Source organism: Puntigrus tetrazona, chromosome 19, assembly GCF_018831695.1.
Source record: "Puntigrus tetrazona isolate hp1 chromosome 19, ASM1883169v1, whole genome shotgun sequence".
Lineage (NCBI taxonomy): Eukaryota > Metazoa > Chordata > Actinopteri > Cypriniformes > Cyprinidae > Puntigrus > Puntigrus tetrazona.
In genome coordinates, this window is record NC_056717.1 from 4,210,242 (window position 1) to 4,222,705 (window position 12,464).

The 12,464-nt window shown below is 36.9% G+C and overlaps 1 protein-coding gene across 1 annotated transcript; it reads right to left on the reverse strand.

The window, feature by feature from the left end:
- Positions 1-1,197: 1,197 nt before the first annotated feature.
- On the reverse strand, positions 1,198-7,472 carry cthrc1a (collagen triple helix repeat containing 1a). The gene is made up of 4 exons (XM_043217342.1): positions 7,109-7,472; positions 5,113-5,331; positions 3,523-3,739; positions 1,198-1,816 (listed from the first exon to the last, which is right to left on the reverse strand). The coding sequence occupies exons 1-4, from the start codon at positions 7,226-7,228 to the stop codon at positions 1,674-1,676; spliced, it is 699 nt and encodes a 232-aa protein (XP_043073277.1). The 5' UTR covers positions 7,229-7,472; the 3' UTR covers positions 1,198-1,673.
- Positions 7,473-12,464: the final 4,992 nt, after the last annotated feature.

The window sequence follows — 12,464 nt, forward strand, 5'->3', positions numbered from 1 at the left end:
TAATTGTATTGAATGTGCTTTGTAGAAGAAGATATAATATCTAATATAATTTAATAAATATATATATATATATATATATATATATATATATATATATATATTATATTTTATATATATATATAAATTTTTTTATTTTAAATTTTTTTATTTATTTATTTTTTCAGGAAAATAAGTTGTTTAAATATGAAATATATACAATATAAAATATATGAACAGAAATATGTACGTGTAAATATTTTCCAAATCTATTCTGTATTTGTATTTATACACATAATAAATATACACAGAACACACATTATGTAAACACATATTATTTCAATGAAAATGCACTTTGTAGTAATTAAATTAATATTACTTTAAAATACATTTTTAATCGCGTTTTAATAGTCTTTTGTTGTAGTGCACTTATTTTGACCATCTTGCTAAAACGCCTGTGAAGTACTTGATTATAATTTATAACAATGTTTAAAGTTGGTATATTGCTATCATTGCAAATGTGTAAGTACACAAATTAAATATTAAATATATAACATACACGTATTAGTAGAAATGGCATTAAGGTCTATTTAAGTTCATCATAAATGCTTGTCAGTACATTTGGTGGTACAGTCTAACCATATTTAAAATAATAATAATAATATAAATATGTACTTCAGTCTACGTACACATAGTCTACTAACAGTGTGTGTTGAATTGCCTCTTTAATGTTCAGCCAATTGCGTTTAATAATATATTATTCTTAATAATAAACTATATTTTCATTTAGATAACATGCAATTAATAAGTACTCTTAAATGCGCTTCTTTTAACCTACACAGTCATTTTTGCTAAGCATATGAGTTCTGACTATATATTTGTAAGGGCCAGCGTGTCTTAGCCTGATTTCTCCTGATATTGAAGAGCCGGCAGCAGCTGTGAAACTACTTCAGGACCACAGCAGAAGTGTGTGAGACGTTCCGAGCCTCACACACACTTTTCCATCTACACCCCGTTTTATGAAGCTGGTACTTCTGGCTTTTTTACCAGCTTTTTAAGCTAATTGCCGAGGCTTTGGTTTAAATGGTACACTTTTTTTACAGTTAGAATTTAAACAACATTTAAATATATATTATATATATATATATATATATATATATATATATATATATATATATATATATATATATATATATATATCAGTAAAGAAAATGAGAATTGTTTTCACAGTACATTTTTATTCGTGAGGTGAAACTGGACCTGACTTTTCTTCATCGTTATAGGTAATAAAAAAAAGCAAAACAATCGATACAGAAATATGAGTTTTAGTCATCAAGGCACAAAATGAAGAGCCACTAAATAAATACAGCGTCTTTGTTGGACTCTCCTTAAAATGGCGGTAGCGTTATACAGGGATGACCTCGTATCCTCGTATCGTACAAGCTACTTTTCTTTCCTCAAAAATATGATTACGGTAGTGTCCAAAAAGCCGTAGTACAAACACGGTGCTTCTATTTTGTAATTCACTGTACTTTTATGATCCTCAGCTTTCACAATGAGAATAATAATCTGACACAACATGAGAGCTGCACAGACTCAGAGCCACTCTATTAGCTTTAATGTGTCCCGTGTCTGTGAGGAAGGTCCTCTCTGAGACAGGAGCGCTATTGCCATGGTGATGAAGACCGTGCTGAAGCTCATTTGGGAAGCTCCTCGATGATCACCCGGGAGACAGAGTTCCAGCCGGTCGATGCGTCTCCTCGAGGATAATCAGCACATGTGCCCACCCAGATCCCAACATCCACCAGCCCGGCCTGGATCCCGTCACAGAGCCCCTCCACTGACACACACACACACACACACACACACACACAGTCAGAGGTACTGCACACTCTCATACACGGTATGTGTGATTAGTGTGCTGTCATTAAAATAATCTATAGCTGGCTATCGTCTATCTGTCTATAGATGGTTTTCATCTATCTATCTATATGTAGTTGGTTATCTATATCTAGCTGGTTATCATATATCTATCTAACTCTATATCTATCTCAAGTTTGCTATCTATCTATCTATCTATCTATATGTAGCTGGTTATCATCTATCTAACTATATCTCTAGTTTGCCATCTATATCTATCTAGCTGTTATTTATCTATCTACAGCTGGTAATCTTCTATCTATCTCTCTCTCTCTCTCTATAGTTGGCTATCATCTATCTATCTATCTATCTATCTATTTATCTATCTGTCTGTCTGTCTGTCTATCTATCTGTCTGTCTATCTATCTATCTATCTATCTATCTATCTATATGTAGCTGGTTATCATCTATCTAACTATATCTCTAGTTTGCCATCTATCTCTATCTATCTAGCTGTTATCTATCTATAGCTGGTTATCTTCTATCTCTCTCTCTTTCTCTCTCTCTCTCTCTCTCTATAGTTGGCTATCGGCAATCTATCTATCTATCTATCTATCTATCTATCTATCTATCTATCTATCTTTATCTAGTTGGCTATCATATATCTATCTTAGTTGCCTATCATCTGTCTGTCTATTTATCTATCTATCTGTCATCTGTCGTTCTGTCTGTCCATCCTAAACTATTTTAAATGGGGACTGGACAAAGTTTTTTTTATTTTGGAAAAGTTGCACAAATGATTTGTGCTATTCTTTATATTTGTGCATGGTGCGGTCCCCGTCCTCTAGATAGGACTGAGTGGAGCAGTGCTGATGTGTTGGTCATGAGTAAGTGCAGAGTGAATGCTGGGATGTGAGCTGGTGAGAAACCACACAGAGCTCTCAAATTCCTCTGGTCTCTCTGTAATTGCAGCATAGATGCTTATGAAAGCTGCATTCAACCACACAAAAGAGCACTCACAGGAATCCACGTGACAAAGATATCTGCGTAAAAGACCATCTCTGCTCGCAAAAAATACAGCGTGTAAGTCTTACGTATACAACAGTGGAGTGTGATTGTGAAAGAATGGTATTTCAGACAAAGTGGTGTTTTTAAACGTTTCTGATCGCAAGAAAGTCTTGCTCATGACAGAATGAAAAAAGTTGAAAATAAGTACACACACGTTTTTGTGTGACGTAAGTGAATGTGTAATGTATAATTTATTGGAATATATATGATGTGAGTCCAATTGATGTTTACTGTGTACCACAAAGAAAACCACAAAGCCATAGATAGGAGCATAATTGCAGAGTGTGTGATTCACACATGCAGCCATAAACAAGCGTTATGATTAAAAGTCTTTTTATAACATCACACTTTGGGAATGAATGAATACATATATATATATAGGCTATGAGATCAGATCAGTTAAATGCATATAACGTAAATGTAACATCAAAGTGAGAAATTTGAAGTCTTTTTATTATTTATGTTGCCAGCATTAACAAAATATCTAATGCACAGACACATTTTAAAATATCGGTTTAGTGTTTATCTTATTTTGACTACGGATGCTTTTTGTTTTCTAGTTGCAATCTTGTATATGTAATGAGTGAAGGATGAGAAGGACTGGTTTGTGAAGGGTACCTGTGGAGGTCCTGTGCATGTTGATGGTGGAGTTGAGTTCAGGGCTGCCCTGGTCCAGGTAAATGATGGACTCTATGGGCAGCGGTCCGGTGCATTCAGCCCCGTTGAAGGTGAAGTACCAGCGCTGGCAGCAGGCCGTCTTACACTTGAGCCTGAGAGAGCCGCTGAAGAGCACGCGCAGAGCGCTGTCCGACCGCTGCTTGGTGAACGTGCACTCCTGTGAATCAGAAACCACTAGAAGAATCAGTCCAACGGCAAGAAGTGACGTATATGAATGTCTACAGAGCACTTCTGGTTCTACTATCCTATTAGGTCAATGTTATTTTGGTTAAATATTTCAAATGAGGGTCTGTGATCAAGATGCATTAAAGATGCCCTACAGAGATTGTTGAGGACATTAAACATCTTCACAACTCATCTTTCACGGCCTTTTATGTAACTTTACTGAAGGCAATCGGTTTCCTTCTCCGAGTTGGCTCTAATAACCGATTAGCAAAAAATAAGACGATTTAACTTTAGTTTATAGTATCTTAAATGGTTTCTTGTCGCGTTTTACGTTGAATATTAGATAAACACGGGCCGCTTCTGTGCTTTGTGTTTAAAAATGGTTAGCAAAATGCTCACAAAGCTTAATGCTTCACCTCACGCAAGCGCACTTTTTCACTCAGAAATGAACTCAGTTCAGGTGAACATTAGTGAAATGCTGTGGAAAAATATCAGGATGTAATTTTAAACCATACCAGAACACAAAGGTTCCTGTACCTGTATCTGTCTGTGTGCAGGAAGCCTTCCTTTTCATGACTTAGAAATCAGAAATGATGCGTCAATTGGAAACTTAAAATCTTAAAATTCATCCTTTGAAACCCATTTTAAAACCAGAAATTGCATTAGCATGGAAATTGTAAATCGCAATCACATTACAAAATGTTTTTGTTCATGAATTACAAAACAATTAAGTTAGTGCACCTTAATGTTCAAAAATGTGAGTGACGGTTAATATTTATTTTAACTGTATTTTTTAATAAAGGTTTAATAAAGGTTTAATAAAGAGTTGTTGGAAGCTCCGTGATGGTGAGATTATTTATCACATTATTTATTTTCTTCAATAAATGACATGCTAAAAATGTTTGGTAAATTACATATTGTAGGTCATATAAAACCGGACTAGATTTAGATTTTTTTTTTTTATCAAACATCGATTTAAAGAAGATAATGTTGTACCATATTGATATAAAAAATACAAAGAGAAAGGAAATATATTCCATTCGTGCAAAGAAAAGCTAATGAAACATTTTAAAATGAGGGAGAATCGAATTCTGAATCGTTTATTGGTCCTGTGTGAATAATAAAAACAGGACAAAAAGTCATATGTAAAATAATCCAATTACATAATCTTAGCCTCTTCTGATTGATGCTTTAATAGCGCTTTGATTGGTTTCTGGACTGTGTGTGTTCTTGTGATGTCATTTCCTGCTGACTGATTAGTTACATGCCATTAATGGCTGAAGACCAGGCTATTTTATACCTCCGTATCTCCGTAAGGACAGGATTAGGAGTTTCGGGCTCTTTCGTGATGAGCAGGATACTTACGGCTATCTTTCCCAGATCAATGCCGTAGTTTAAAGAGTTCCAGGCGCACTGTTTGATGTTGGGTTTCCAGGGATCCTCAAACCTCTCGCTCACACACTCTCCCTTCTCGCCCTTAAGTCCGTCTCTCCCGGGGATCCCCGGGGTCCCTGGAATGCCGTTTATCCCCGGGTTCCCATCCCTGCCCTGCACTCCAGGTACGCCCTGCATGCACGTCTGGTACTAATGACAAAAACATGAAGCAGAGAGGCATGTCGGTACTTCGCAGACGCTCTGTGCCTTTAATGTGAGTGTGATGTGTCTCTGTAAATGAGAATGGGACTGATTCACCGTGATGCGCAGACCGCTGTGGGTGGGAAAGTACTACGCTCCTGTTTTCTCTGAGACGGACACGTTTGTGCCAAAACAAATAAAACTAGGAAAACACAAAACTGGAAGGAGGACTGGTGTAAAGTCCCCTGACCGCAGTCGCAGTCTGTCACAAGACGAAGCAAAATCGGTAATAGAGGGACTCTAAAACAACACACTTTTGGATTTAACTCTGTACAGTACTTATACTGTAAACATATATACTAAAAATAATACTATATATATAATATACAGTACCTATATACTAAAGATAATACTCTTTCTAAATTATATGTATGTTTTTTGCATATGTGTTCACGGTATAGGTACTGTATATTATATACTGTATATTTAAATACTACATGCAACTGATACGCAATAAAATATCTTAATTAGTCTTTGTCAGATCTGGGTTTTCATCTAGTGAGTAAATGTAATGCTCTGTCTTGTGGTTTTTCAATAATGACAGTTCTCCGCTTCCTTGCGGTGTTTTTACAGACCAGGCCCTTCTCGCACAGGTTTTATGAATTATAACCCACACGTGTGAACATCGACGAGGCCTGAAAACCCCAATGAGTCCCAGCGCCGTGGTTTGTTTGCATCCGCTGATAAAACTGCGGAGCGCAGCGCAGTTCTGTGTTTATTTAGGTATTACTCAACTGCGGTTGACAACTGAAAGTCAGCCGAGCAAAAGCATCTCAAAATCCTCTGCTAGGTCAGCGTCGCCAAAGAAACGTACCCAAGTGGAAAGACCCTCTTGATCACGCCTGACCAGTGTGGAAATGAACTGAATTTCATGCCAAGCGTGATTCAGTCTTTCAGTGGACAGCCAGATGAATCAGATTACAGGAAAAGAGAACTGAGTGAATCACTTAAGGTAGATGTATCTTGATTTTGGGCTGTTCGCTGTTTTATTACAATCATAATAAAGTTTAATTCAGAGACAGACTGATTTGTAAAGTTTGTGTATGATGTGTACATATATTCTACTTACAGTTCTGCTTGCAACTTCCTAAATGTAACAGGTTTTTTTCCATTTCTTCTAAGAGTCACTTAAAGGAACAGCCATAGATTAGTCCGAATCATTTTGGCGAATCAGTTCATTTTAATCATTCAAAACGATTCTATCGAGGTACCACTCCGAAGTTTTTCGCGAAGTGTGCTTTTTATGCTCAATTAAATCAGCCATTGATGTTTAGGGCTATTTTCCGATTACGTTACACACATCACACACCTCTGAACCCATTCAGATTCAGATTACGTTTAGAAACGCACTGCGAATCAATTCAACTGATTAAAAAGAATCAAATTAATAATGACTCGTTCGGGATTCGAGCATCACTTCAAAGCCATTTTTAACCGAACAGTGTTTCACTGGATCTTCATATATTGGCATATTAAAAAAAACTCAAATACTTCTAGTTTGCGTAGGCCTAATTATTTAATTACAAATATTTTCTTTAAATCAAAAACGCATTATTTCTTAATCATAACGGAAAACAAAAAACGAACTCTTCAAACGGCAGAAAAATAAGTAAAATGTCACTTTAACGATGGCTACGATTTATGCTTGTTAATGGAAAACTACGCGTTGCTACTTAGCGTTGCTTTTTAGCATTTTCGCGCGTAAAAGTTTAACACACCGTCCTACCTTGTCGGTGAACTCCGCGTCTTTTTGCCGGGCGCCCCTTTCTTTGACCTTCTCCGTGATACAGAACGGCAAAGTTATCCAAAAGCAAAGCAGGAGTGGTGTCAGTTTAGTGGCCCTCATCGCTCGACCGCAGCGGCTCTCAGCACGGCTCCGCTCAGATCAACTGCTGCCGTTAATAACCGTCTCCTCACTGAAGCAGAGTCTGGAGTCTCCTGCAGGGGGCCGGAGACGATCAATCCGCCACAGAGCCGCATTCAAACCCCGGGACCGCTCTTTGTCGCGGCAGACGGGGCGTGCCCCTCGGTGTCGACGACTGATACCTGAATTACTAATGAAAAGCAGCCCTGAGGAGCTCTACAACGGTACACTGTACAGACCCGCATCGGTTAATCACAAACTACTGTGATTAGTCCTTGCACAGTAGCGGTGAGAAAAGTAACAGCTGCCACATGAACACTGTGCATCAGTAATTGAACTTGCGTGAAAACATCATATTTAGCCTATTTTTGCACTTAGTGTGTCTATGGTGGTATCTGCCGATATTTTAGTGTTTAGTTATGAGCTACACTTGGAACAAAAAACATTACACTAAATAATAAAAACTTTAATTATAACCAATTATGTTCACAGAAAATAGTATACAATAGTGTAAATGTACCCATATGACACGAATAACTAGCTAAATAAGTGTTATAATAAATGCACATTTATAAAATATGTTTATATATATATATATATATATATATATATATATATATATATATATATATATATATATATATGTATGTATACACACATATATATTAAATATATTTTGGAAACAGTGAAGCTAAATAAAATCTTCGTTTGAAATAGAAAACATATTTAGTTTTAACCTTCATATACTGAAAATATATTCCTAAATGCTTCTCAACTCAGGAGCAAAATTACAGTAGCTTATATTTAGGCTATATACAAATTTGGATGGCCTTCTAAATGATATTTCTTGCTGAAGTTTATTCGCATGCGTTATTTATTCAAACGTGACATATATGCGAATGCATTTACTTGCTCAGAAATATATTTTAAATGCTTTAAAATTATATTTAAACATTATAAAAAATATATCACATTTCCAATATAACATTTTAATTTTTTTTTAGATATGACAATGTATTTGAAAATATATTAAACCCTTCCTCCTCAATGCATTCAGAGCGATATCATATATTTTCATTTGTTTTATTTCACTCCTATTTTTACTCTTCATTTCACAAGGCACAAGCCCTTTGTTGTAGTATGGCCGTATACAGCGGTCAACATCTGAAGCGGATCCAAACCTTTTATTAAAGTTGTCCCAAAACTAAAACGACGGCCGTTCTTGTCTTTTGATCCGCTTCGAATGCTGACTACTGTATATTCACGAATGAAAAGTCTTGAAGTTTGACGGTTCTTATGTTTTTCAGCCTTTGGAGTCTCTCTGGGGGTTAAAGAAAAGACTTCTGGAACCGCTGCAGAAGTTATTTCAGATTTTTAAGACTTTTTAATGACGGTCTGTAGTCGTATAAAGTGAAAAAACGAACAGTTGATTCAGAACAAGCGGTCTATTCATTGTGTGAGAGGCCGTATGTTTCTTTTACCTCTCTTGACCCCGAGGCGTCTGTAGGGGGTCTCAGACCTCAGCTGAGGCATTTCCCTGTCAACATCCCACGGCCCACATCTCAACACACTCACACTGGCCATATTCATCATCTTATCTGTTACTCTGCCTCACTCCGGTCACTGAGATGCGGTCACATTAGCCAAATATAAACTGTTTTACTTTTTACGTCAGGTTTTTTTTTTAACTATTTAATACTACGTTTACTAGTTATTATTAACTGCAGTGCTGTTAAACTATTGCATCCTTTTTGGTTAGACTTTATTTGAGTTTTTGTTACAGTGTAAATTATATATTTAAGTACCGAGTAATATTAATTCATTATTAATTGAGCAATTAATTTTTATTGTAATGGTAAATGCGCGTAACGTATAAAGGTGACGCTTTAAAATGAAGGGTTGTCGCCATTTTCATTCATTAAAATAAAAGCTGCGTGAAATACAAATATTAGATATTAGAGAAATGTGAAGTTGAAAAAACTGTACACAGATAAATGTAAAAATACAAATGATAAAAAGCATAATGTAATATAATAATTGACAGCAAATACAATGACGAATGTTTATTATTAGCGTTATTATTCAGTTTAAATGTAGACGCATGTAGATTATGTCTTTATTTATTATCATAATTTTTTAATTATGGTTAATTATGGTAATTATTTGAAATGATCATTTGTTTCGTTCATTTGATCATTTGCAAAAAAAAAAAAAAAATTAAATGAAACATAAAAATGATTATTAAAACGTATTTATTTATTTCATGCGGTTTTGTACGAATGAGGACATCCTCGAAAGGAGGTTTGGTCAGTTTTAGCACCATATCAATATCCTCTCCGACACAGAACAAGGCACCAGTAGATGGCAGAAGTGCTTTGTTACAAAACCCCTCTCCTGTTCAGAAATGGCACATGAGCTTATAAAGCACGCTTCGACGAATGAGAAATCCAAAGTTAGTAGAAGCAATGGCCAGTCAACCTATAACGGCAATACACTTCATTTAAGACAGCTTTCTTTTGCTATTAGTGGCATTTGTTTTAAGACAGGCATCCTTATTGATCACACCTGATTGATGGACATCTGACCAGTGTTGAACTTCATAGAGACCGGCCCTCTTATTCAGAAAATCTAAAGCCCACTGCTCATAATCTGTCAGCCCACATTGTGTCCATGCGTCCAGACTCTTCTGTCCACTCGGTGACTCACGGCAGAGTGGGAAGCCGTTGATTAAGAAAAGTAAGGTTGTGATATTGTTCCTATGCAACAGGCAGAGAACAGACCGGCTACACACTTTGCATTTAAATCGCACTCGCCAGCTTCAGACAGCTTGTTAGTCGCCTTACGAGCAAATACAGCCACCCTTGCTTCGGTTTGCTCGATTCAAAGCCACTTTGTTTGTCAAATTCAAAGAGACGGGAAGGGAAAGCACAATACGGATAATTAAACAAGAAAGGGAAGCAAACGGCGTTAGCTCTTTTGTTAGCGTCAAGGAGAGGTGGAAAGTCACCGAAGCAGAGTTTGTTTAGTTGAGTAAATAGAATTAAAAGAAATGAGAGGCATTTAAGTATGGCAGGTGCTCCTGGTCGTGTATTCTTTTGTTTTTTTTAATTAATACGAACGATGCACTTATATGGAGTTTGCTTGCTTCCTGCTGAGAATAAACCCTTTCTAATCATTCTGAACTTCTTTTATAATTGTGTTTTCCTTGTGGAGGCCCTGGGGTGAACTGATAATTGTTCACTGAAAATGCCATTTTGTGCTGTTAAACCGGCCTTACTTTGTTCCTCTCGATGCAAAAACATAGAGGAAGTGAGTACCATGAAAGAAATGTGACCCTGGACCACAAAAACAGACAAAGGGGTCAATTTTTATAGATTATACTCAGACCATTATCATCTGAAAGCTGAATACATCACTATCACGCAACCGTTAAAGATGCAAGACGCACACAACTTGCTTTTCGTTTGAATTTCTTTCGTTGTTTTTCAGTTCAAGCACAACATGCACATCAATTTAAGATGACGTTATTTTCAAAGATAATAGTTATTGTTGTGTGAATTTAGAAAAAAACACTGAACTGACGGAAAAAGTAGCTTCAGAAAGAATTATTTAATTCAACGTACAAAAATACGAATGTTTTGTGAAATATCAAATTACTAAAAAAAACAAAGAAACAAATTATTTAAATAATAAACTAACAGCGCCAGCAGGTGGTGGCAAATCCCTCTCTTAATAAGTGAGTTATTTAGTTATTCATTGATTCGTTCAGATTGATTCGATTGATTCCTTCAGGAAAAAAAAACTGAATGGCTCACTGAATCAATGATTCGCTGTTCGTTTAAAAACATGGATTGTATGTTGATCTGAGACGTGCAACGGTTATCTTAGGGATTTATTTTCACTGACTACTGACAATGTGTCTAAAATATTCACACCTTTACCACACCTATATATTAATTTGTAGGTTCGTGCAAACTCATTTTTATCTTTCTACCAGCCAGTGATAATTATGAAAGAAAAAAACCCCTGTGTTTTTACCCAGATAACGAAATTGCTGTGGCCCAGATCCGGCCCACGTCTGAAACTTTCCTCTAGCCCACTTTCGCCATTTAACGACGGCACTTGGGGCGGTCCGCTCCTGTTGGCCGAATTTGGGCTACAAGCAAGCCAAAGGAAGGCCCAATGTCAGCCATGAATGATCCAAATAAAACAGAACTGGCCCAGATCTGCACCACATCGATTTTAATTTTGGCCCGGATCCAACACCTTGCTTGGTCCACAAGCCAGCCTCTGCACAGCCTCACTGCGGCTAATAATGAACCAAATAAACCGCAAATATACGTTATTTTGGCCACATCAAGCCTTAAGTGAGTTCTGGATTACACATTCCAGCTTTTTAAAATAAGTCATTCACAAGTTTGAACCTAAATGCTTCTCACTCAGACTCTGCCTACACAAGTCTGTAAGCGTTCGCTGCGCTAAAGAGCGCATGACGATTGAAAGGTTACATATCATACGACTTTAATCCCACAAGGGTAAATACAAACACAGTGCAGCACAGCAACATTTCAGACGCATAGATGTAAGATCAAACTAACTTAAAGTGAACTCCCAGGGACTTAAGTACTCAGACCAAACAAGGATAAATAACTAGGAACAGGAAAATCCAAAGCAGAAACCTTGACAGTAAGAGCTATCAATGCAGTTCACTTCTGTTTTTATGCACAGTACACATACAAAACTGTCATTTTAAAAAAATAATTTTTTCTGGTTTGTGTGAAATCCACGCGTTTGGCTACTTTTAGTGGGATGCAACACAGTTAACCGAGGCAGGATGTTCTGGATACATCAGCCCAGATCCGGCCCGCATCCTACTAAAAGTAGCCAAATTGAGTAGAATTTCAAACGTTGGTCTCATTTAGCCAGGTGCAGCATCCAAACCAGACGTGGCCCTCTGAATTCCATGCGGGCCGGATCTGGGCAAACACCGCTTGCTGTCTGGGGGTATATTTCGCGAAGTCACATGTGGGATAACTTGCAGGGGTGGGATAAGGCTCGCAGCCACGTTTAGTCAGTGCTCACTGTGCCATATCTTTCCCAAAACCGGCCCAAACATGGTTTCATATACCTGGACCCCGTTTGCGGCATCGTATTCGGGCCGCTTCAGGCTCATAGCCACACAAAGTTTTCTTTAAAAACTTAAAGCTAATTTATTACA

Coding starts and splice junctions, on each gene's coding strand:
- cthrc1a (XM_043217342.1), bottom strand. CDS start 7,228: ATGAGGGCCACTAAACTGACACCACTCCTGCTTTGCTTTTGGATAACT. Junction 5,332..7,108: donor ACGCGGAGTTCACCGACAAG/GTAGGACGGTGT, acceptor TTTTGTCATTAG/TACCAGACGTGCATGCAGGG. Junction 1,817..3,522: donor CATGCACAGGACCTCCACAG/GTACCCTTCACA, acceptor TGTGTGTGTCAG/TGGAGGGGCTCTGTGACGGG.